The sequence below is a fragment of the Cryptomeria japonica genome, chromosome 9 (assembly GCF_030272615.1).
Source record: "Cryptomeria japonica chromosome 9, Sugi_1.0, whole genome shotgun sequence".
NCBI lineage: Eukaryota > Viridiplantae > Streptophyta > Pinopsida > Cupressales > Cupressaceae > Cryptomeria > Cryptomeria japonica.
The window spans coordinates 429,692,069-429,719,185 of record NC_081413.1 but is presented as its reverse complement, the minus strand read 5'-3'; the positions used below and the strand labels follow the sequence as shown (position 1 = coordinate 429,719,185).

At 35.5% G+C, this 27,117-nt stretch overlaps 1 protein-coding gene across 1 annotated transcript; it reads right to left on the bottom strand.

The window, feature by feature from the left end:
- Positions 1-14,870: 14,870 nt before the first annotated feature.
- Positions 14,871-15,380, bottom strand: LOC131858426 (secreted RxLR effector protein 78-like). Its single transcript, XM_059211661.1, has one exon. The coding sequence runs from the start codon at positions 15,378-15,380 to the stop codon at positions 14,871-14,873; it is 510 nt and encodes a 169-aa protein (XP_059067644.1).
- Between the last annotated feature and the right edge of the window lie 11,737 nt (positions 15,381-27,117).

Below are 27,117 nucleotides of genomic sequence, written 5' to 3'. Positions count from 1 at the left end.
CCTTGGATTCGGTTTTGGATGGTTATTTAGGTTGGCTACCTGCTTGTCGCGTTTAGTTTGTTCATGATTTGGTGCTTTGGAAGCTATCGCTTATGTTCCCAGTGATATTTCTTGGTACCGGTTAGCTTTACTGATTGGCGATACTTGATGATTTGGTTAAGTGATTTTGTTTCGGCTTATGGAAATGGTTTCTAACATGCCGAAGGTGTTTTTGATCATTTTCTAATTGTTTGGTGGCTTTGCATTGGCTAACGTGATGATTTGGTGGTCCTATTTGGATCTAGTTGATTATTTTGTGTTATTGCACTAAGGGTTTCTACTGGTTGCTAAAACGTGTTGGAGATTGGTCTTAGCGTGATTTTCGGCGGATGTAATTGTTTGAGAATTTGAAGTAGGTCCATGCTATGTAATGTAAATCATAATATTGGTCTGGTGATATCACGTGATGTAATTTTGTAATTATGGGTTTAGGGTTTAGCTGACCTTATCATTAAGGTTGATGATTTGTATTTAGAGGTGACTTATTCATGTAATCTCAGTATCGATGGTTATGTTTTCATTATCAAGAGAAAGGTTTAAGTGCGAACAATGATATATCATTTAGCGGAAGGTTGTGAAGGATTCAGTGTTGCAGGTTAGACATCTGTGCTTAACCAGAACCGTATCAAGCATTAGGAGATGCTACTCCCATAGTTCATTCTTTTCGGATTGTAGTTTGATGTGTTTGTAAGTTAGTGAGACTTCCTTTTGTGATGAGAAGTGCGCTCTAGGCTATTGGCCTGATTGCAAGTGCAATCCCCATTGTAATTATTTCACATACTGCTACAGAAGTATTGTCTGATTGCGAGTAGGGTCTCCCATCGTGGTTTTTCCCTTTACCGGGTTTTCCACGTCAAAATATTGGTGTTGTGTGTATTGTGCTTTCATGCTTTATCTTTAATTGTGTTGGTTTCTTTGTGCTTCAGTATAAAGTTTATTTTTTGCATTAGCTATTATACTTGTGAAGAAAACTAATTCACCACCCCCCCCCCCCCCCCCCCCCTCAGTTTTCTCCCAGTATCAGAATTGTCTAATAATTGGTATCAGAGAAAAGCATACAGTTTTTATAATAAAAGATTGAATAGGATTATGGAAAGCATAAATGTCAAGGTGGATGAGAAAGGTAATAATTCATATCAGATCATATGACTGTGAACTAGAGATGAATTTGTCATATCAGAACCGACAGTGAAAGAATCGGTTCAAAACTTTGATCCAATTGCTTCGGTAACATCTAGAAATTCCACAGTGACTGTTGAAGAGCAAAAAGAATTAGAAAGTCAAGACAATCTTAAGCCCCCCATGCATGTGAAGTTGAATCATTCTGAAGATTAGATCATTGGAGATAAAAGGAAAGGTGTGATGATAAGAAGAAGGTTAGTTGTTGAAGAGGTATGTTTGATTTCTCAAATTGAATCAGAATCTTTTATTGAAGCAAGTAAAGATGAGAATTGGATGAAAGCAATGGAAGAGGAACTAGATCAGATAGAAAAGAATAAGGCTTGGGAATTGATTCCTAGGCCTAAAAATAAGAATGTTATTGGAACTAAATGGGTTTTCAGGAATAAATTAAATGAGGAAGGTCAAGTTGTGAGAAATAAAGATAGTCTGGTTTGCAAAAGTTACTCACAAGAAGAAGGAGTTGATTATGATGAGACTTATGCTCCGGTTGCAAGAATTGAAGCAGTAAGACTATTTCTTGCCTATGTTGCACATAATAACTACTATCAGATGGATGTTAAATGTGCATTTTTTAATGAAGATATTGAAGACTACATTGAGTATCCTGATGGATTTTCTTTATCAGAAGACAAAGACATGGTTTGCAGATTGAAGAAAGCTTTATATGGATTGAAATAAGCCCCTAGAGCATGGTATGCTAGATTAGATAAATATATTTCAAAGCTCAGATTTAGCAAAGGTAATACTGACAGTAACTTATATTATAAGTTTGAGCATGATGACATACTGATCATTGAGGTCTTTGTGGATGATATCATTTTTGGAGGAGAAGAAAGTCTATGCATTAAATTTGTTGATGATATGAAGAATGAATTTGAAATGTCTATGATTGCAGAGATGAAATTTTTCGTAGGTTTATAGATTACTCAGAATGATAAAGGTATTTTCATTTGTCAAACTAAGTATGTGAAGGAATTGCTTAAGAAATTCGGACTTGAAAATTCTAAACCTGTCGATACTCCTATGATAATCGATTGCAAATTATCAAAGGAAGATGAATCTCCTAGAGTAAATCCAAGTAGATACAAATCAATGATTGGTGGATTACTGCACTTAACTCGGACTAGACCTGATATAATGAATGTTGTTTGTATTACTTCTATATTTCAGTCAGATCCTAGAGGAACTCATGATATTGTTGTTAAAAGGATATTCAGATATTTGGTAGGTACAATAGATTACAGGTTATGGTATCCAAAGGATGATGATTTCAAACTATGTGCCTATATAGACTCTAATTGGGCAGGAGATTTGGATCACCGGAAGAGCACTACAGGTGATGCATTCTTTCTTGGGAAGAAATTGGTTTCATGGCTTAGCAAAAAACAATCATGTACTTCATTATCTACTATTGAAGCTGAATATGTAACTGTTGCAACTAACTGTATTAAGATTTTAAGGATGAAACAAATTTTGAAGGATATAAGGGTAAGTTATGATGAGCCTATTGTTATTCATTGTGATAATACTGTTGCTATTGATATGTCAAAGAATTTGGTATTTCATTCCAAATCAAAACATATTTCTATATGGTATAATTTCTTGAAAGAAAAGGTTGAAGCAAAGAAAGTCGGATTGGTTTATGTGCCTATTAAGGAACAAATTGTAGATATTCTAACAAAACCATTGCCTAAAGATACTTTTGAATATCTTAGAGATCAGCTGGGGGTCACCACCCCTCCAAAAGAGACTTAGAGATGCATCAATCCAGTAAAAGCCTATCAGACATATTTTATGATCTGGGTTGATGAGATGATGTTGCTACTCAGGGGGAGTAGTCAGTTGTTTAGTTCAGTATTTTTGTTTGGCGGTACCCGTCCTTTGTCATTAATGTCAAAGGGGGAGATGGTGTTCATGTGAAAATCAATTAATCAAAGGGAGAGATATATTTCAGATCAGTCTTTGGGAGATTGTTGGCATTCCTTGGCAATTGGATGATTTTCAAATTCAGTGTTGCCATGAATGCCAAAGGGGGAGATTGTTGGCAATATGTTGGATTTAGTTAAGTGTTGTCATTGATATCAACACTGTATCCCGGTTGGATATGGTTATGTTATCCCAGTTGGACCTATCCCGGTTAGACTTCGTGTTTGTCTTGGTTTTGGCTATGATTTTGATCCGGTATGAACAGATCCTTGGATTCGGTTTTGGATGGTTATTCAGGTTGGCTACATGCTTGTCACATTCAATTGATTCATGATTTGGTGCTCCGGAAGCTATCGCTTATGTTCCCAGTTGATATTTCTTGGTACCGGTTAGCTTTACTGATTGGCGATACTTCATGATTTGGTTAAGTGATTTTGGTCTGGCTTATGGAAATGGTTTCTAACGTGTTGAAGGTGTTCTTGATCATGTTCTATTTTTTTGGTGGCTTTGCATTGGCTGGTGTGTTGAGTCGGTGGTCCTATTTGGATCCGGTTGATTATTTTGTGTTATTGCACTAAGGGTTTCTACTGGTTGTTGAAACGTGTTGGAGATTGGTCTTAGCGTGATTTTCGGTGGATGTAATTGTTTGAGAATTTGAATTAGGTCCATGCTATGTAATGTAAATCATAATATTGGTCTGGTGATATCATGTGATGTAGTTTTTTAATTATGGGTTTATGGTTTAGCCGACCTTATCATTAAGATTGATGATTTATATTTATAGGTGACTTATTCATGTAATCTTGATGTCAATGATTATGTCTGCATTATCAAGAGAAAGGTTTATGTGCGAACAATGATATATCATTCAATGGAAGATTGTGAAGGATTCGGTGTTGCAGGGCAGACATCTGTGCTTAACCGAAATTGTATCAAGCATTAGGAGATGCTACTTCCACAATTCATTATTTCTGGATTGTAGTCCAATGTGTTTGTAAGTCAGTGAGACTTCCTTTATGATGAGCAGTGCGCTCTAGGCGGTTGGCCTGATCGCAAGTGCAATCCCCATTGTAATTATTTCACATATTACTGCAAAAGTATTATCTAATTGTGGGTAGGATTTCCCACTGTGGTTTTTCCCTTTACCAGGTTTTCCACATCAAAATATTGGTGTTGTGTGTACTGTGCTTTCACGCTTTACCTTTCATTGTGTTGGTTTCTTTGTGCTCCGATATAAAGTTTATTATCTACATTAACTTTTATACTTGTGAAGAAAATTGATTCACCCCCCCTCTCAGTTTTCTCCACATAACAAAACTGTCTAACAATTGGTATCAGAGCAAAGCATATAGATGTTGTATCAAAATATTGAACAGGATTATGGAATGCATAAATGTCAAGGTGGATGAGCAATGTAATAATCAGATCGGATCATATGACTATGAACCAGAAGATGAATTTGTCAAATCAGAACTGACAGTGCAAGAATCATTTCAGAACTTTGATCCAATTGCTTCGGTAACATTAGAAAATTCCACAGTGACTGTTGAAGAGCAGAAAGATTCAGAAAGTCAAGACAATTCTAAGCCCCCCAGGTATGTGAAGTTGAATCATTCTGAAGATCAGATCATAGGAGATAAAAGGAAATGTGTGATGACAAGAAGAAGGTTAGTTGCTAAAGAGGTATGTTTAATTTCTCAAATTGAACCAAAATCTTTTATTGAAGCAAGTAAAGAGGAGAATTGGATGAAAGCAATGGAAGAGGAACTATATTAGATAGAAAAGAATAAGACTTGGGAATTGGTTCCTAGGCCTGAAGATAAGAATGCTATTGGAACTAAATGCGTTTTTAGGAATAAATTAAATGAGGAAGGTCAAGTTGTGAGAAATAAAGCTAGACTGGTTTGCAAAGGTTACTCACAAGAAGGAGTTGATTATGATGAGACTTATGCTCTGGTTGCAAGAATTGAAGCGTTTAGACTATTTCTTGCCTATGTTGCACACAAGAACTACAAGGTATATCAAATGGATGTCAAATGTGCAGTTCTGAATGGAGATCAGTTAATCAAAGAGGGAGATATATTTCAAATAAGTCTTTGGGAGATTGTTAGCATTCCTTGGCACTTGGATGATTTTCACATTCAGTGTTGCCATCAATGCCAAAGGGCAATATGCTGGATTTGGTTAAGTGTTGTCATTGATGTCAACACTGTATCCCAGTTGGATATGGTTCTGCTATCCTAGTTGGACCTATCCCAGTTAGACTTGGTGTTTGTCTTGGTTTTGGTTGTGATTCTGATTTGGTATGATTAGATCCTTGGATTCGGTTTTGGATGGTTATTCAGGTTGGTTACATTCTTGTCACATTTAGTTGGTTCATTGTTTGGTGCTCTGGAAGCTATCGCTTATGTTCCCGGTTGATATTTCTTGGTATCGATTGGCGATACTTGATGATTTGATTAAGTGATTTTGGTCCGGCTTATGGAAATGGTTTCTAACATTTTGAAGGTGTTCTTGATCATGTTCTAATTGTTTGGTGGCTTCACATTGGCTGGTGTGCTAATTTGGTGGTCCTATTTGGATCCGGTAGATTATTTTGTGTTATTGCACTAAGTGTTTTTACCAGTTGGTGAAACATGTTGGAGATTGGTCTTAGTGTGATTTCCAGCGGATGTAATTGTTTGAGAATTTGAATTAGGTCCATTCTATGTAATGTAAATTATAATATTGGTCTGGTGATATCATGTGATGTAATTTTTGTAATTATGGGTTTAGGGTTTAGCCGACCTTATCATTAAGGTTGACGATCTGTATTTATAGGTGACTTATTCATGTAATTTCAGTGTCAATGGTTATGTTTGCATTATCAAGAGAAAGGTTTATGTGCGAACAATGATATATCATTCAGCGAAAGGTTGTAAAGAATTTGATGTTGCAGGGTAGACATCTGTGATTAATCGGAACTGTATCAAGAATTAGGAGATGCTACTTCCACAGTTCATTCTTTCTGGATTGTAGTTCGATGTGTTTGTAAATCAATGAGACTTCCTTTTGTGATGAGCAGTGCATTGTAGGTGGTTGGCTCGATTGCAAGTGCAATCCGCATTGTAATTATTTCACATACTGCTGCAGAAGTATTATCAGATTGTGGGTAGGGTTTCCCATTGTGGTTTTTCCCTTTACTGGGTTTTCCACGTCAAAATATTGGTGTTGTGTGTATTGTGCTTTCATGATTTATCTTTAATTGTGTTGGTTTCTTTGTGCTCCGGTATAAAGTTTATCATCTGCATTAATTGTTATACTTGTGAAGAAAACTGTTTCACTGCCCCCCTCTCAGTTTTCTCCCGGTATCAGAACTGTCTAATAGTTAGGATCTTGGAAGATGATATCAGAGAGGGTAGAAGGATCCTCTGGAGGATTAGGAGTCTTATGTGATCCTAGAAGAGTCTCTTTTGAGACTCTTAGCTCTAATAAGAACTGGGTAGTGGGTCAAATAAGGAATTGGTATAACAACTTAAATGTGTGTCTGTTAAATATCTATGGGCCAGTATAGACAGATAAAAAGAGAGAGTTGTGGACTGAACTAGAAGGTTTTTGTCATCAATATACTAACAAAAATATTATACTAGGAGGGGACTTTAATGCTATACTTGATTTAACAGAGAAAAGTGGGGGAATTAGGAAGGAGCCTTAATCCCTAATAGACTTAAGGCAATGGGTTAACCAAACTAATTTGTTGGAAATTAAGGCAGCTAATTACAATTTCACTTGCAATAATAGGAGATCAGGCTTTAGTCAAATAGATTAAAAACTAGATTGGTTCTTATTCAAAGGAAATGTGATAAATTTTCCATTCTACTTGAGCTCTAGAATTCTCCCAAACTCGGGTTCAGATCACTTTCTTGTGTCGCTTACCATAGAAGAAGAAATCTGTCCCATCAGGTATCCTTTCAAATTTGAAAATATGTGGATGATGGATGCAAATTTCTTCAAAAATATAGAGCAATGGTGGAATGAGGAACATTTATTGGGGTCCAAACTGTTATGCTTCATCTAAAAGCTTAAAGTTGTCAAAATGAAGTTATTACAATGGAACAAGGAACATTTTGGGAACATCTTTGAATCTAAAAAACGATTAGAAAAAGAAATGGAAGAGTTAAATGAGGTATTAATAAATAAAGAGATGGATCAAAGTAGGTATCAGAAGGAGAAAGAACTATTAGGTCAATATGAAAACATTCTAGCAAAAGAGGGAGTATTCTGAAAACATAAATCTAGAGAAACATGGTTGACAACAGGGGACAAAAACACAAGATTGTTTCACAATAGTACTAAGCAGAGAATAAATACTAATAGGATACATAGCATCAAGGATGGGACTGAAGGTCTCGTAAAAGATCCTAAGGAAATAGCTAAAGAGGCTAAAAACTTCTTCAATAACATCCTAAACAACTGGGATTCATCAAACCTAAGAGCCCAATCATAAATATTGGGAATTGATTACCTCTTATCAAAACTGGATGTTGAACAATAAATTTTCTACCACAGAGATACATACAACCCTTAACTAAATGCACCTTGATAAAGCCCCAGGACAAGATGGCTTCCCAACATGTTTCCTCCAGAAATGCTGAGACATTTTGGGTAATGAGTTAGTGGAGGCATTAGAAGCAACCAAAAATTTAGGAAGATTCTTGAAGAAAATTAATAATACCTTCATTACCATAGTCCCCAAAAAACAACAAGTTGAGTCCTTTGATGATTATAGACCAATTTCTCTTTGCAATACAATCTTTAAGATACTCACTAAAGCATTAGCAAACAGATTAAAATCAATTTTACTTCACATTATAGTAGATGAGCATATAGGTTTTGTCCCTAGTAGGTAAATCTTCGATGGAATTATTATTGCCCAAGAAGTTATCCACTCCATCCAACAAAATCTCAGCCCAGGGATGCTAATTAAACTAGACATTAAAAAAGCTTATGATAAAGTAGATTGGAGGTTTTTCTGCAAATATCTTGAAGCTTTTGGCTTCTCTAAACAATGGATCAATGTTATCTTTGAATGCATTTCTAGCCCTAGAATCTCAATTATTATCAAGGGAACCCTGATAGGCTTCTTTGAGATTTCCAAAGGCCTCAGACAAGGAGATCCTATTTCTCCCTTCCTAAACATCATTATGGCAAAGGCCTTAGGAAGAACCATTTTTAAGGCCCATAACAATAACCAAATTAAGGCAATCAAAGTAACCAATGGAGTTGAACCGATTACTCATCAACAATTTGTTGATCTAATACCATGCTTATGGTAGTAGCCAGTAAACAAGAAGCTAGGAGGTTCGCAAATATACTAGAAAACTATTCCAAAGGCTCTGGGAAATTGGTGAAGCAAAACAAATTGAAATTATTCTTCTTTAACTCCACACCTATGCTAGAATTGGAAATCCGCAACATCTTTGGGTATAGGAAAGGAGAAATACCCTGTAAATACATAGGCTTACCTTTGGACAAGGGACAGAGGAATAAAAACTTATGGGAACATATCTTGACTAAGATAGACAAGAATCTTGAATCATGGAAGAATAAGTGTCTCTCCTCAGCAGAGAAAGTGACAATGTTAAAAACAATACTACCCAAATATCAAATATCAAATGTCCTGTGTCCCATTTCCAAAAGGAATAAAGGAGAAATTAGATAAGAAACTAAGGAATTTCTACTAGAATGGAGTGTTTGAGCAGAAGAAGATTGCACTAATATTTTGGGACAAAATTTGTAGACCAATCAAGGAAGAGGGGATTGGGCTCATGAACCTCTCTAGACAAAACAAGGCACTAGGAGCTAAGCTGATATGGAAAATGTATAAGGAACCCAACCTCAAATGGGTAAGAATCCTTAAACAAAAAAACCTAACAACTAATGATTCGTTAAGTATTTTCAGAACTACCTCCCCTCCTAAAAGCTCTAGGGTCTGGAATTTCCTTCTAGATAGTAGAAATATTGTCTTGGAAAAATTATATTGGGATGTAGCTAAAGGTGATAAAGCCCTATTATGGGATGACTCGTGGGGAGGATATCCAACATTCAATGAAGTAATAAACAACAATATGATTAAGGAGAGACTAATGGCTCAGTGGGGTAGATATGTTAAGGATTATGTGGAATTCTCGAAGGATGACCCCTCTTTGGGATGGAAAAGGAAATCTCTAGACAACCTAAAGCTTCCTAGGCATGAAGTGGATTCATTCATGAAGCTCATAAAAAAAAAAAGATCTATTTTAGGAAAGGAGCGGACAACCTTGTTTGGACAAGATCTAAATCTAGATCTTACTGTGTAAAGGAAGGATACAATTTATTAAATAAGAAGCTGCAACATCTTGAAACCTCTATTCCAATCAATATTTGCTGGAGTAACCTCTGCCTTCCCAAAGCAAATATCTTTTCTTGGGAAGCACTCCAAAAAAGGACACTTATTGTAGATTGGTTTACTAAAATTGGTAATGAGGTCCCGTCAAGATATTATTTATGTGAAAAGGAAACAAAACCAGTAGATCACCTTTTTTTAAACTGTCAATACAACAACAAATGTTGGAGATGGTTATGTAATAGAATAGAATGGTCATTGACCATTCCTAATGAGCTACTGAGTTGGTTCCAAGGCTGGCCAATACAAGATAATAAAGGGATATACAACATATTATGGACAATAACACCATCTATTTTGATATGGGAAATATGGAAGGACAGGAATAGAATAATTTTGAAGGAAAAATATATAGAAGAGGATCATCTGATTTTAAGAATTGAGGCGGCCATAGTGGAAGTTGCAAATAGAAGGTTATTCTCTCAGAAAAAGAAGGAAGTAGTACTCACAAGATGGGATGAAAAAACAAGGAACATATGGTAAGGGCTGAAAATCCCACCATTCATTGGTGATAGTAACAAGAATAATCTCAACAAAAGGGCTCAAATCAGGTGGATATCCCCTAGGAATGGATGGTTTAAGTTAAATTTTGATGGTGCCTCAAGGTGTAATCTGGGGGTAGTAGGCATAGGTTGCATAATTCACAATTGGAATGGTGTAGAGATAGCTAGCCTTACTAAGCCTATAGGGGTGGACACTAACAACATGACATAATTTATTGCCCTTATAGAAGGTCTTATTTTAAGTAAGAAACTAAGCATTTGGAATTTATAAATAGAAGGAGACTCGACCATAATTATAAATGCTATAAGAAATGGATCCACTTCAAATTGGAAATTAAATGGCCAACTAGGCAGAGCAATGGATCTACTCAAATCACTTGATGAATATACAGTGAACCACATTTATAAAGAAGGGAATGAGAAAGTTGATGGATTGGCCAATCATGGAGCTAATGGGGTTTGGGAGGAAAAAGTATCTATGATCTCAGAGGAGAATGTAGTGTGGCCTGATTAGATTTATCGGCCTATAGATGGGTTGTTGAGGGTAGGATACATAGTTTAGGTGTTATGAACTCTGTAATATTTTGATAGCTCTAGTTTCATAAAGTGTTGAGAGGTCAGTAGTAAATACTCATATCTCTTAGCACTCAATCCTATGGGAAGGACATGATGGACTTAGTAGGATGATGTCATTAGCATTTGTTACGTGGAAATGAGTAATGGGCTCACGATATTAGCATTAATGAGGCTAGTTGGCAGTTAATTATGTAATCAAAGAGCGATCACTTAATCATCCATCTGAAGCCCTTTCGCACATGTTGATGTACTCTTTAATGATTGGGAAAGTAGTTGGATTATTTGCAATCATTATAAGATATAGATTTTATTTTATAGAACAATGTAGAAGCTCATTCTCACATTCTCGTTCCAAAATTCGAGAGCTTGTGAATCTATTCAGCCACTATAGGAGTATGGAGTCAAATATTGTTCTGCTTCCTGATGAGAATAGTAGGATGATGGCTTTCAGGGGTAGGGTTAAGCACAAAAGGTGGTGTAGGATTCTGAATGAGCTAGATGATTTAGAAAACTGTGTTGTTCAAGAGGTAATGTGGGAAGAATCTATCAACTATGATTACAGGTTCAGGGTTAACTACGACATCCTTGTGAAATTTGCCTCAATACTCCTGGTGATGAAGATTCAAAAAATGGAAGTAATTTAGCTTCATAGAAAAATCTTTAAAGGAGATTTGTTGAAGGGTTTAGAAATAGCGGTTTAGAACGTCGATGAGAATTTGATGATTCCCTTTCTAGAAGATTACAAGGATGTTGGTCTTAGGGAGACATGCAGTCAAGAGAAAGAGATGGTCAAGCGCCCTATTCTGGTGTTAAAGGACAAACAAACCTTTGAGGAGAGGAAGCCTATCATTGCTCGCAACATAGACTTTCTCCAAAAATGGCTGTCTGAAACTAGCCGTGGGCACTGAATGGTGGGTGGACTATATGAAGGAGGAAGGATTTGAACCTCCCGAGGAATTCTCGGATATAGAATTGGAAATGTTTCAAGTGTGGTCACCTATGATTATTATGGCTTCTCACCTTCAGGGAGGGCTTGAGAAAACTGAAAGGACCACTAAGAGGAAGCTGGTAGACACCATGGAAAGAGAAGAATCTTCCTCTGCAACAGCCAAGAAAATGCCCCCTCACGGAGATTGCATTTACCTGGATAGTAACCTTATGTAATAGAGCAGACCTTGTTCAAGGCGACTATGTTTTCTTATATTTTTCGTTTTATATATATGAAATAGACATTTTTAGATGCCCTTTGGTGAAATTTTCATTGTATCCACCATATACTATAGGGGCATTTTACTCTAGGTTTTTAGCTCTCATCGAACATTGTCTACTCTGACAAGGATATGATAGCCTTGGTAGTTTTTTGCTCCACTGTTATAGAGTAGGTAAGAGGGTGGTAAACACCTATTTTGTCTCCCCTCGTCATTATAGATGATAATTATGGAATGTAAAGACAACTAAACCTTAATACAAACAATATTATGGTACTATTCTAGCATTGCATGTGGCCTGCTCATCTTTCTATTCTATTGAGATAAGAGGATGATAAACTTCTGATAGATGTTTTTTTTGGTTAGTAACTCTTGCTTGTTTAGGCAATTTCCGCTTATCGAAATGGAAAATTATGTAGTATAGAGGAATTAGTAGTAGAATATTTCCCTGTATGTTGTTTAGAAACATCTAACAACTTTGCAGAGAAATACTTCTTGTCTCAGGAAATAGGAATCAGGTATACTACTGACATAAGGAGGCATGTAATCTTTAATATCTTAATCCTTAGCATACATATTAATAAATATGATTGCATTTCTTTATTTTCTAATGTACATATCAGGTTTCTTCCTTCACTACTATTAATTTTTGGCTTGGACCGCTCACCCAAAAAAACAAAAAAACTAATAGTAATTAAAGATGGGTGTCAATTTTAATCATAGGTAGTTTTTATTGACGGATATCTATCAATCTATTATGTGAGTATAATACACCTCTCGGCGTAATAAATTATACAAAATTGTTAGTTAAAAATAAAATAAAATATTTTAAATTAGTAAATTATTTTGTATTTTGTTTAACTAATTTGTTTTTCATCTTTTGATATTATAGGTTGTGAAATTGTCATGTTTTTATGTAAACATTATTATAGTTGATTTACAAACACAATAGATATGTTAAAGATTTTTTTTTAAATAATTTTTTTTTTTTATATTGCATATAAGGGAAGAAACTATTACAAAAGATAGGAACAAAATGCAGAGTTATGTATACATGGACTACAGATCCAGTAACCAACTACCTACAACCAAATGTAAAATTGGGTTGCAGATCCAAAAGACTACTTAGGACTAAATACAAAAATGCACAGAGTTGTGTATACATGAATCTCAAACTTAGATGAGTACATATATTTCAATACAAAATTACATAATGCTTATGCTCGAGGTACTGTAGAGCTAAGGCTAGATCATGTATGCGTATGCTCTTGACATTCTTCCATCCAAGTAGTCCACCCTAGGGGGCCTTCCATCCACACAACTTGTTTGCCTTCAAGTAATTGTGAGAGCATCTGAATCTGATCTTTAATCGGGTCTTTGATTTTGTCAACCTCTAGTCCAAGGCTCTCCATTGCTAGATCAACATCTTGCTTTCCTTCTGCTGCCTGCCTCCACTTGTATCCATTCTCCATCTCATGAAGGTACATCTTTGCATTTCCATCCTTAATGAATCTAATGAATTTGTGCTTCTCAATGTTCATTATCACAGAGACCTGCAAAAAAATGCAGTGAAGGGTGAGTCCACGAAATGACTCAGTAAGGGCCCTAGCTATACCTTAGAATTTGTCTTCATTTCTAATTTTCCATATATACCATAAAATTTCAGTGGAAATGATATGCCAAAATAAGTTAGTGTCATTTTTCAAACCCTTAATATACCCAATGAGAACATCTAACACAATAATTTGATTAGGAATAGATATACCAAATAGCAGCCAAAATTCTCTAGCAATACTACATTCAAAGAAAATGTGCCTAACGGACTCAGGCACCCTGCACACATTACAAATATCACAATTACTATGATCTTTTCTGAATGGTAGTCTGTTGATTATCATCAGCCATTTAAAGCATTTTTCCTTGGGCATAATAGGACTTCTCCATAGTCGTGAGAATAACTGCTACCACTGTTTCACTGAAAATTCTGCAAACCACAACTTGTTAACATATAATATAATGGATTCATCATATGTTAGAGTATTATAAATATTAATAGCTTTTATATTAGACATAGGGATAGTGTTATTCCATATAATTTTTTTTGCAATTTTCATTACTACTCTTGCATTTCTTGGGCAACTGAAGGTTTACGCATGCTTTTTTCATCATGTTATAGGTTCGCTTGTGGGAATTTTGAAAATCAAATCTACCTCTAAGGGTTTCCCAGCTAAGAAGTTTGTCGTCCTCAATAATGTCTTTAAAGAAGCAAATGCCTTAGCGGCCCAGGCTTTAGCAGACCACCCTTGCGTAAGAGCAAGAGGTCTAGAAGAGTGAAGGAGGTTCCACCAGATGGATATTTCCCCATGGACGAGGTCATTGTTGTTGGCCCTATTATTGCCGATGAAAGGTCTAATAGTTTCCCAGGCTTTCCAAATAGACTTAAAGACATTCGATCCTTGCACTAGACTACAAAACTTCCAGCCACTAGGTCACAAAAGGGTAGAGATTTCCCAAGATTTAGCCTTTTTAGGGACAATTCTCAGGATGTTGTTTCTTACCAGAATTTTCCATGGTTCATTGCCATCAAATGCCTGAAAGATCCATTTTGTCGCAAGTGCAGTCCCTTGAATTCTCAAGTCTTTTAACCCAAGTCCTCCCAGACTCTTCTCCATGTGGCACCACTTCCATTTTACAGAGTGAATCTTTTTATTTCCTTTCCCATTGAACCAAAGGAAGTTTCTAATGCCTTTTTGTATTTCTAGGATTTGATAGTTGGAGAACATCCACACTGAGGAGTAATAAATGCTGTAAGAGGATAAGATTTTTTTGGCACATATGCACTCTTCTAGTGAGCGAAAGATACCTATTATTCCACATATTGAGCTTCTTGTCTATTTTGCTTCTAACCCATGACCACATCTCCTTGAGAGATGGGGAGATGGCAAAAGGTATTCCCAAATATCTGACAATCCTATTAGCGCCCCCACATTAGACCCCAAATTGCTGCAACCACTATGGAGGTTGTTCCTTCCAACCAGGCATGGTGGATTCGGCCTGAGATATTTTAGCCCCTGAAATCTCTCCTAAGAACTTAATTTTGCACTCAAATGCCTCCATATTTTGTTTGGTGAGTTCAATAAAGAGTGTAGTGTCATCAGCCAATTGTGAATTAATCAACTCTGATCCATTAGGAAGTTTAACACCTTCCACTTTAGGGGAAATGGTGAAATCTCTTAAGATATAGTACAGGGCACCCGCAACAATAACAAAGAGAGCAGGGGCCAAAGGGCAACCTTGTCTAATAGACCTATTGAGTTTGATAGTCTGAGAGAGGGAACCATTAATTTCTACTTGAGCCGATGCATCTTTGAGGAGAATCTTCACCCATTTGTAGAATTCCACTAGAAAACCAAAGGCTTCTAGCATCATCAGAATAAACTCCCATTCCACCCTATCATATGCCTTCTCGAAGTCTAGGAGGAACATGGCCGCATTCTGACCTGATACCTTTGCCCAGTCCATTGCCTCCTAGTTGTTGATTAAATTTTCTAGGATGAATCTTCCCTTAATGAACCCTGCTTGTGTGGGACAAATGAACTTGGGCAGTAAATTCTCTAACCTAATAGCCAGAGTTTTAGCCAGTATTTTATAGGAAACATTGAGGAGCATTATTGGTCTCCAATTTTTAATAAGAGACTTGTCCCCTTCTTTGGGTAACAACTTAATAGTCCCTTTATTGATAAGTTCACCTAGGGAACTAGTCTCAAAGGCCTCTGAATAAAGTCAGTGTAAATCTTGACAAATCCACTCCTCATTAGCTTTATAAAATTCGGCAAGTAGATCGTCCAGGCTCGGGGTTTTGTCATTGCTCAGGTTCCTATTAGCAGTTTTCAGCTCTTCCATAGAGATAGAACCCCTCAATGCTTGAGCTTCCTCTGTGACAATCTTAGTGGGAATAATAGCTTTGCACTTCTCTGTAGCTTCCCAAGAATTAAGGGAATCTTTCGAGGAGAAGAGACCTTTGTAAAACTGATAAAAAGCCTCCTTAATATCATCCATTGCCACTACCTCTTTATTATCCATCCATATTGTATCAATTTTCTCTCTAGATTGTTTTTGCTTCAACATATTCAAGAAAACTTTAGATCCTTTGTCACCGAATTGCATCCATTGAGTTCGAGCCCTGATCATTTCCCCTATAATCTTAGTTTGTTGGTGCTTCCTCAGAGTATCCCTTGCCTGGGCTACTTTGTCTGAAAGTTCTACCCTGCTTGGACTATCTTGTACCTCTGCCTCACATTGTTGCAGTTCATCAGAAAGTGATTTCTCCTTCCACCTATAGTCTTTAGCTTTCTTCTGCCCTATAGTTTGCAGAAGAGCCCGCCAACTTTTGACATTTTGGTTCCATATGCTTATGTTAGAGCAACCTTATGTAATCGAGCATACCTTGTCCAGGGTGACTCTGTTTTCTTATAGCTTCAATTTTATATTTATGAAATAGATGTTTTTAGATGCCCTTTGGTGAAATTTTCATTGTATCCACCATATATAATAAGGGCATTTTACTCTAGGTTTTTAGCTCTCACGAAACATTATCTACTCTGACAAGGATATAGCAGCCTTGGTATTTTTTGCTCCACTATTATAGTGTAGGTAAGAGGGTGGTAAACACCTATTTTGGCTCCCCTCGTCACTATAGATGATAATTATGGAATGTAAAGACAACTAAACCTTAATACATACAATATTATGGTACTATTCTAGCACTGCATGTGGCCCGCTTATCTTTCTATTCTATTGAGATAAGAGGATGATAAACTTCTGATAGATGTTTTTTTGGTTAAGTAACTCTTGCTTGTTTAGGCAATTTTAGCTTATCAGAATGGAAACTTATGCAGTATAGAGGAATTAGCAGTAGAATATTTCCTTGTATGTTGTTTAGAAACATCTAACAACTTTGCAGAGAATTACTTCTTGTCTCAGGAAATAGGAATCAGGTATACTAGTAGCATAAGGAGGCATGTAATCTTTAATATCTTAATCCTTAGCATACAGATTAATAAATCTGATTGCATTTCTTTATTTTCTAATGTACATATCAGGTTTCTTCCTTCACTACTATTAATTTTCGGCTTAGGCCCTTCATGAAAAAAACAAATAGTAATTAAAGACGAGTGCCAATTTTAATCATAGGTAGTTTTTATTGACGGATATCTATCAATCCATTATGTGAGTATAATACACTTCTCGCGTAATAAATTATACAAAATTGTTAGTTAAAAATAAAATAAAACATTTTAAATTAGTAAATTATTTTTTATTTTGTTAACTAATTTATTTTTCATCTTTTGATATTATAGGTTGTGAAATTGTCATGTTTTTATGTAAACATTATTAAAGTTGATTTACAAACACAATAGATATGTTAAATAATTTTTTTTTTAAATAAATAATATATAAAATATTATAATAATAATAAATATTTTTTAATGATAGTATAATTAATAATTAAACCAAAAAGTAAAAGTAATTCTTTAGTTAATTAGAATTAAAATATTAAGGAAATATATACTTAAAAATATAAATAATATTACAAACAATATTAAGAAAGATAAAGTCAATATGAAAAATAAAACATTATTATAAAAAATAAAATAAATTTAAATTAGTAAAATATATTAAAATAAAATAAAATCATACTTCAAATAAAATATTAAAAATAAATATCAATTATACAAAAATTGTTAGTTAAAAACAAAATAAAATATTTTAAAAGGTAGATTATTTTTTTATTTTGTTTAAGCAATTTGTTTTTCATCTTTTGTTATCATAGACTGTGAAATTGTCATGTTTTTATGTAAAAGATTATTAAAGTTAATTTAAAAACATAAGAGATATGTTAAAGGAAAAATTAAAAATAAATATATTAATAATAAATAATATTTAAAATATTAAAATAATAATAAACAATATTTAAAATATTAAAATAATAATAAATATTTGTAATGTTATTCTAATTAATAAAAAATTAGATTATAAATATCGTAATTCTAAAATTAAAAAAAATCATACACCATAATCTTTTATTCATTTATACAAATAATAATAAAATTATTGATATAGATATATTGTGCCATTGTTGATATTTAAAAATAATAAAGTAAAATTGTTCTACCGTATTAAATTTTATTGTTTTCTAAATTTTCCTCACCTTAAAAACTAAATTATTTTAACATGTGAAAAAACTAATTTATTCATTCAGAGTGGGTGGAATTGCAAAAAACAGATAACTAAAAAACTTATATCATAACCAATTATTAAACATTAAGAATAAGAAGATTAAAAGATGAAGTTAAAATTAAATCTAATCAATTTATAAAATATAATTATTAAATTTAACATTAAAATAATACATTCATTAGTAAAAAATATAAATAAAATAATTATAAAGTAAAAAATTAATATACAAAATATATTGTTTTTCTTGAATAACAAACTTATAATCACACCCTTTTTGATGCATAATATAGTTGAGGACTATGTGGTGATGAAATAGATTTGGTTTTTGATATTTGATGGATAAATGGATGGAGATTTTGATGGATAAATGGGAGGAGAGTTCCAGTATGGAAACCACAGTGGATGCCAGTATGAATACCTCTTACTAATCCATCTATCCTGAATGGTATAGATAGATAGATATAGCCATACTAGATAGCTTTGGCGGAGAACTATAGGGTCATTTCGATCCTTTTTCCATTGGCCTTGACAGAGCGAGCAAAGTTCTATAGTCTAATCCATCTATCCTAGTCGACCCCACAATTCTATTTAAAATATCTATATATCTTGTTTTTTTTGCTCGATAATGGTAGTTGATTTTATTAAGAATCGGGTTTTGAGCTGGCCCAAACCAGGTGTGGCTACATTTAGGGAGCCACCTCTCCCAAAGCATTTGATCCCAAATGGCAACAATGATTATATTTCAAATTCAACACCCCCCTGCATGAGAGTTAAGAAAATTACTAATACTCTCATTTTTTCCCCTCTTTTCTCTCTTCCTTTTAACCTCTATCCATCCATCCCATTTTGCATTTTCTGGTAACTTCAACTTGGAAACATCCAACCCACCAGTCCCTCCTTCTATCGAGTTTTGCACACAAGTTTGGTTCTCAAAAATCTCACTTGAAGCACATATTAAATTTGAACCAATAATAACTAATCCCTCCATCCCCATGTCTCGAGATTCCTTCTTCCCCTTGTCCTGCAAAGCCCCAGTACCACTAGACTCTAAGCACTCAAATGTTGAAGAGGAAACCATAAGTTTCGACCCCGAATCCCCGGAAGCATTAACAAAATTAAGCACTAGATTACCTCTAGACGATCTAGTAGAAATAGGTTCCACAACTCTCTCCCCACTGCTGGTGGCTTGAGACCCTTTCTTTGTAGCAACCACTTTCTCCATAGAATAATGGAGATTACAAACATTCTTCCACCAAGAAGCAATTTTATCCACTCTTCGTTTGCCACAATAATCAACTAAGTGACCAGTTTGAAAACATCTTACACCTAGCAACTCTTTGAAGATTGGATGGAAATCTTAGTTGGGATTCCATCATTCACATCCATCTCCACCAAGATCCGTGCATAAGTGGAGTGCAGAAGATTAGATGAACACTCATCCACCATTAAGAAACTACCTAAAGAATCCCCCAGCCTTTCAAAGTAGGAATCAAACCACAAGTGAAGGGGCAAGTTCAGAAGCTTGACCCACAAAGGAATCTTGTCAAAAGACTTAGTAGATGGGTTGAAATTTGTGTACCACGACTTCAACAAAAAGCATGAACTTGTTCTCCCAACACCAAAGATGTTCACACAAAATCTTATTTCTATCAATGACATTTTCGAAAACTATAATAAAAAAACTATGAGCACGTGGATAAATCTGAACACTCCCATCCACAATAGGTAACCAATTTTCAGAAATCCATTTATGAAGATCTTTTAAAATTGACCAAATACCTTTAAAGTGACCAATTAGACCAAGCCCATAAAAAAAATATTTACATTGTGCTCCACCTCCACATTTATCTCACCCTCAAGCACCATCGACAAGGATTTCACAAAGGGTTACACCAAATCCATCCCTCTGGCCACAACTTGTGAGGAAGACCTAGAAAACTCTTGCTCAACCCCAAACGAAGGGAAAAAGCCAGAGGAAGGCCCTCCCGGAACAAAACCATCACCCACCGAAAGAAATCGACACCCTCCACGTCCACGACGCCCATCCTTCAAAACCATTTCACCATGGCGAGGTTGTTGCGTTCGCACCACAGATGTGGCACCTACCTTGCAAAATGGACCATCCCTAACCACCAAGGCCCATTCACCATGCCACCCATTGTGACTATCGCCTCTATTTTTTTCCAGAAACCCTAGCTATCAAGGAAAACTGCAAGGTCTCCATCAGAAGGGTTTATGGTAATCCTAGTGAGAATTGAATCGAAGTTGATGCATAGCACCAGGATCATTGGCCTAACACTACCTCTCACGACTCACCTTCAAAAAATATATATATATATATATATATATATATATGCTAGTTACATAAAAAGAAAAATCATATCCAAAATAAAATATAATATAAAATACATATATACATCTTTAATCATCACCACTAGAAATCTTTAAATGTCATATGAACAATTTAAAAATCGTACCAAACTATTTAAAACTAAATTTTAAATTCATTATAAACTATTTTAAAATGAATACACACATTTAAGATTATGGATCCCTTCAAGAAATCAATATTTTACTAGCACTTGGACCGTAAGGAGTTGCAAGGATTACGTCGATAGGATAGCATATGTAAGTTGATATAGAATACTAAGAAAGCTTAGAGAAATAAAAAGTGGAAGATGTTCATATTGACAATTGTTTTGTCACAAGATTGTCTTTCTTAAAACAAAATAATGCAAACCATTTACACACAACCTTGTTTTGTACAATAAAAAAGCTTTTGTAATACATGATTGGTCATCTTGAATCGGTTTTTTTTTTTGGATTTTGTTTGATTTCAGTTCTTCACATTGAAATAAGAAGTTAGTGGATGTGTAGGAGGAATTCATGGATGGTGTAATTTAAATTGGTAAGATAGTATTTTTTTGTTTGTTTGTACAGAACCGTAAATTTGAAGTTGCGTACCTTTATTCATTAAGTGAGAGATGATGGAGTCGAGACTCCTCCTTTTTCCCGATAATTGCGTATGGATTATTTTTCATTCTTGAATACTGATCAAAGGAGAATGGTGGTTCTATACATAGATCCTTTATTGACTTAACTCTTGTTATAGCTATAAAAGTTAATCCTTTGCTTTCTGTTTTACCTATATCAATTGTTGCTTTGGGGAGCGTCAGCCCTTGGGATTTATGTATGGTGATCACCCATGCCATGGATAGTGGTATTTGTCTATGGTTACCTAGGGATATGGGTATTATAGGTATACTTTTTGGGTCATCTTGGTTCCAAGGTGGACCATTATAATTATGAAATCGAACATCTACATACAAAGGTAAATCTAGGGGTTTAGAGCCAATTGTGTACACAATATCTAACACCTCTCCAAGTGAACCATTGACAAGGTTTGCTTGAATACACAAGTTTGTTGTTAATATTGTTCATTGGCCCTTACATAGAAGGAGTTATTTTGAAAGTTGGTTAGCATCATTATCACTAATTTATTTTATGTGTGTTTGTACTGCCAGACTAAGTGCGATAGGAAAATTTAGTATTTTATGTTAGGTTTCTTGAAATGCGAATCCCACAAGCCCAATTATTTTCTACAAGAATACCTGTCACACATAAAGAGAAATTTGAACGACAAAATAATTGAAGACAAATAACAATAATCGTATTGCTTATTGCTTATTCCTTGAGCTACAATGAAGGATATGACATCCTTATAAAGAAATCTAACTCTAAAGATGGAAACCCTAAATGGTGGAGTCTACAAGATAGACTGAGAGTTTGAAACACTATGCATGAATTAGTCATGTATGTATAAATAGCATAATAAACTAATAAATGCATGCAACTCTAAAAATTCTAAACATAGTTTGCTTTTTCCTAGTTTGCATTATGCATGGAGATAAATATTAATTAATTATTCGTAATTAATTAATTAACTAAATAATTTATTATTTAGTGAATTAATGCAATTAAGTGAATAATTAATATATGAATTATTTACTCCAACAATTTAAGCATTTTTTTGTTGAGTGTTGTCACTAAATCATTGGTAGAGTACATGTGCATTGATTGGTCAAATGTGTTTTGTTCATCAAGACATAATGACTTGTTCGTGTGGTTCATTAGTAATTCCCAATCATGTTGGTTCTGCATCACACACTTTTTTGTAATATTTGAGGAAAATCAATTTGAGTTTGAGTGTCTCCTTGTTGACGGAATATAGTTTGTGATGTAACAATTACAGTGAATTGCTCCCATAGGAATCTGGCATTTGACTCTGATGTATAGATAGGCTTGTCCATGATAGGTGGAAATTGTGCAAAGTCACCAACAAGAATGATAGATGTCCCACCAAAGCACAAGTGTTGTTGGTGGAGGAAAGCTTCACACAACCTACTATCTATTTTTAATTGTAACTTTGGTCCTATGAAGCTCATCTCATCGATAAGGAGGTATTTAATGTGTCTCATCTCTTCTTGAAATACTAATAATGATTGTCCCTTTAATGGTTGCATTTCTCTTATTGGAATCTTAAGGGTAGAATGGATAGTTTAGTCATTTATGTTGAATGCTTCAATTCTTGTAGGAGCAACTATTGGCATTGTGTTGTCATTGATGTCAACCAGTATGGGATGATAATCGACAAGTAAGTGTTGGAAACTGGTATGAAATATCAGAGTGTAGGCATGTTCCCGGTATGCGGATGCAATAAGGAGATCCATCGGTGAGCATGTATGAACATGAAGAAGACAAGCCAACAAAGTGAATGGTTGCTAGATCACATGAAGTATGGACACTGAACCAGAAGTATTCCAAGTCAATATGATCTACCGGTAGGGTATATGAATCGGTAAAACAACAGTCGTGTGTTTTGGTCAATGAATGAACTCAAACTGGCATAGCAGACTGGGTTGAGTTGGATGGTATCTAAAGACGACACATAGATCCCTTGTGACAGGCATGTAGTCGTAGACAAACCGTCCATTGATGTGATAGGTGATGAGGAGGTCAACTTTAAATAAGGAACCCGTGAATCATGGGTCAATGACAGAAGAAGTGCAGCTCGAGGTGGATCAAGATGTAGAAGCTTTTTGGTGAGATAATTCAAGCAGGACAATCTGATCTTTGTGCTCGTTGGTCGAAGGAAACACCTAAGGCATTAATGGTGAATGACAGAGCAAGGCCGAAGAACAAGTTGCAAGTCGCTAAATATAGAAAGTGCATACAAATGTCATCATAAATAGTGGTGGTGTTTGATCTACTACATATCATCAATCGAGGAGAGGAGATCCGACTAGAATTGATACAAATTTACTCGATGGAGAAAAACCCTACCGTGCCCGGTTTGAATGTAGGTTTTGGTGAAAACAATCAAGTATAAATATGCAGACTGAAGACTTGAGTTGAAGATGCTTGATGTTGTTGAAAAGAGAGTAACTGAGAGAGAAGATCAAAATCATCTGAGTGTTGGAGCTATCTGACAGAAAGGTTTAACCTGTAGAAGGGTTATTAGAGGTTTTATCGGTAAGGTTAGAGCAATTGGCAAGCTGCCAAATAGAACTACAATTGTGTGAACCGGTAAGAGAGATTCAGGAAGAAAGTTGCAGAAGGTGAAGGAGATAAGAGTGTACTAGTGAAGGGTATGCAAGACAGAATCAGGGAAGAAAAGGTACAAACAAAGAACCAAAAACCGACAAAGAACTAAGCAAGGGAGAACTAGTTGAGAAGGATTAAACCGGTGAAGTATTTTGATTGCAAGAGTTACAAAACTCATTTTTAACAAGACTAGAACTATTGTATTAATTTGATATATTGTATATCACTAAGTTGGAGCTCGATGTAGGGGTTGGTTCTCCTTGGGTTGGTGCCCTAAACTTTGTAATCAATGTTTATTGTGAGGCTGGATTGGAGCAGTAGTCTCTAGCAGCATTTCTCATCGAGGTTTTTCCCACATTGGGTTTTCCTCGTATATCCAATGTTATGTGTTGAGTATCTTTGTGTGTTTGCATTTGATCACTTTCCTTAGCTCACTGGTATATCCTCCTTGTGTCTGATTTTCTAACCGTTACCAAGAGTTAGGTTTAAAAGGTTTAGAATATTGGGAACCGCTGATTCACCCCCCTCTCAGTGGTACATTGTGTTCAATAATTGGTATCAGAGCCTAGGTTCCTGTTCAGATAAGATTTCTCTAGCATGGGTAGATTCTGGTCTTTGAACACAATGGTGAGAAATGAGTCCTCCTCTTCTAAAGCTCCCATGTTTGATGAAACCAACTATGCATTTTGGTGTAGAAGAATGGAAACATATATGTCCTCTCTAGGATTTGATGTTTGGATGTCTGTAAAGAATGGGTATACTATCCCTAGTGTTCCTCCCACTAACCCAGATGCTAAGAAGGAGTATGAGGAAAATGCAAAGGCTAAACATGCTATTCTTAGTGGGTTGTCAAATAATGAGTTTGTCAGGTCATGCACTACTCATCCGCCAAGGAGACTTGGGATAAATTGTAGAGATTATTTGAAGGAGATGCCAAAGTCAAAGAAGCCAAGCTGCAATCACTAAGAGGTCATCTTGAAGGCTTGAAGATGAAAGATGAAAAAAATATTGCAGACTACCTTCACATAGTAGATGAAAATGTGAACACCATCAAAGGACTTGGAGAGGAAATTCCTGATGAAATTATTGTCAAAAAGGTACTTAGAGCACTCACATCTAAGTATGATACTAAGGTCTCTGCTATAGAGTAAGCCAAGGATCTAAAAAAACCTTCACAATGGATGAGTTATTTGGCTTGTTAATTGCTTATGAGATGAGGACAACCAGAGAAGGATCTTCAAGGAAAGAGGCTACTTTCAATTCCACCAAAAAGGGCAAGGAAGAGGTTGCTCATAAAGGATATAGTGGAGACTCGGATGCAGAGGTATCAAAATTTGTTAGAAAGCTCAAGAGCAGATTTGGTATGTATAAAGGAAAGATGCCAGTCAAATGTTTCAACTGTGGTCAAATAGGACACTTTGCTACAAACTGTCCCTACAGGGAAACCGATGGAGATGAGCAAAGGAGCTCTGGCAGACCTTTTGGTAAAGACAAAGAGAAGAAATTTTACCGGCAAGGAAGATGAAGCTACCGAAAGTAGAATAACCTATATACCATTGAGGATGATGCCACAGATGAAGAGAGTGCATCAGAAGATGACTGCCATGAGGATGAAAGAGAAGTTAATCTCTTTATGGAACGAGATGAACTAGTTGTTGAAGATGCGTAAGATGAAGACATTAAAGTTGAAGTAGATCTAGAAGGCGAGATCATAAGTGCTCTTGAGGAGTTAAGTAAGACAATAAGAGAACTCAAGAAAGTCAAACTTGCTGTAGCAGAAGAACAAGATATCCTGAAGCAATCCTTGGATGAGTTCAATCAAGTGATTTTTGACTTGAAACTCCAGTTGGAAGAAGCTAAGAGGATATGTGAAGTTACATCCTCTAATTTTATGAAGAAGGAGAAGGTTCATCTCCTTCAAATAATCTCATGTGAAGTCTACAAGAAGAAATTGTAAAGCTCAGTTTGGAGCTTGAAAAGAGTAAGGATGAACTAAAAATAAGGAGCAAGTATGAGGGTAACATTGAAGCTTTGGACAAGATGCTGAACAATCAAAAGCATTCAAAAGATACCGGTGGCTTGGGATTTGAAGAAGGACAAAGTTCCAACAACAAAGACACATCCGATAAGGAGATACAGTTCGCTTCTTCAAGTGAAAGTAAAGAGAAGAAAATCTTTATAGTCAACAAAGATACTGACAAGAAGACCTATGCTAAGGCTACAATAAATCGACCTGTGAACCAGTATGCTCAAAACCGGAAGGCTCACACATCGTACCGGTATGAAAATCATAAAAGCAAGCCCAAGGTGGATAATGAAGGATTCACCAGAATCAACATCATGAGAGCAAGACGTCTGGTGAGACAAAGGTTTGTCGGCTCAAAGCAACAAGACTGGTATGTACCCAATTTACATGGTTATTGCTATCAGTGCAATAACTTTGGACATAGAGTTGCAGATTGTAGATTGATGAATAAGCCCCCTATTAGTTTTGAAAGTAGGAACTCTTTTGCTGCACTCTGGGGTATGGATGTTGTTTGTTATTAGTGTAATGGATTTGGTCATAGGAGTTTTGAATGTAGGAGAAGTCAACCGGTGTCCTACAATAGTTTTAAAGATTCATCTTTTAATGTCAATATGAAATGCTATAACTATCAAGAGTTTGGACATATTGCAAAGCTTTGCAAGCATAGGAAAATAAAGTAGGAAGAGATAAGTCCTAATCAGAAACCGGTAGTTAAACCACAACAAGAAGTTGCAGTAGACAAAAAGAAAGAAGAGAAACCGGTTTGGGTTGAGAAAGACAAGAACAAAGCAGAATCAAGTTTGATTGTGCAAACTGCCCTACATGTAGAAAGAAGAAACTTGTGGCTTGTAGACAGTGGTTGTTCCAACCACATGACTGGTGATTAAAAGAAATTTATCAATCTTGAAGGTTAGAATGGAGGCCCAGTAAGATTAGGAGATAACTCCTCCATCAAGATAAAAGGCAAAGGTACTCTAAATATAGATGGAAAATTGAAGGCACATGATGTGTATTACGTAGAAGGTTTGAAACACAATTTGCTAAGCATGAGTCAGATGTGTGATAAAGGGGACAAATTCATTTTTTATTCTTCCGGTTGCCAGATAAGAAAAGAGAGTACCGGTCAGATTGTAGCAGAAGGAAATAGAACTGATGGAAACATGTACAATTTGAAGGAATGCTTTGAGTCCCAATGCATGATGGGACAAGTGGATAAGAGTTGGTTGTGGCAGAGGAGGTTAGGCCACATAAATTTTGACAATCTCGTTGTAGTAAGCAAAAAGGGGTCTGTAAGAAATATACCACCAATCGTCAAACTGGTAAGCACATTTTGTGATGAATGTGTAAGAGGAAAGAAAACTAAGATGAGCTTCAAGACTAAGGAACATA

Coding starts and splice junctions, on each gene's coding strand:
- LOC131858426 (XM_059211661.1), bottom strand. CDS start 15,380: ATGGACTGGGCAAAGGTATCAGGTCAGAATGCGGCCATGTTCCTCCTA.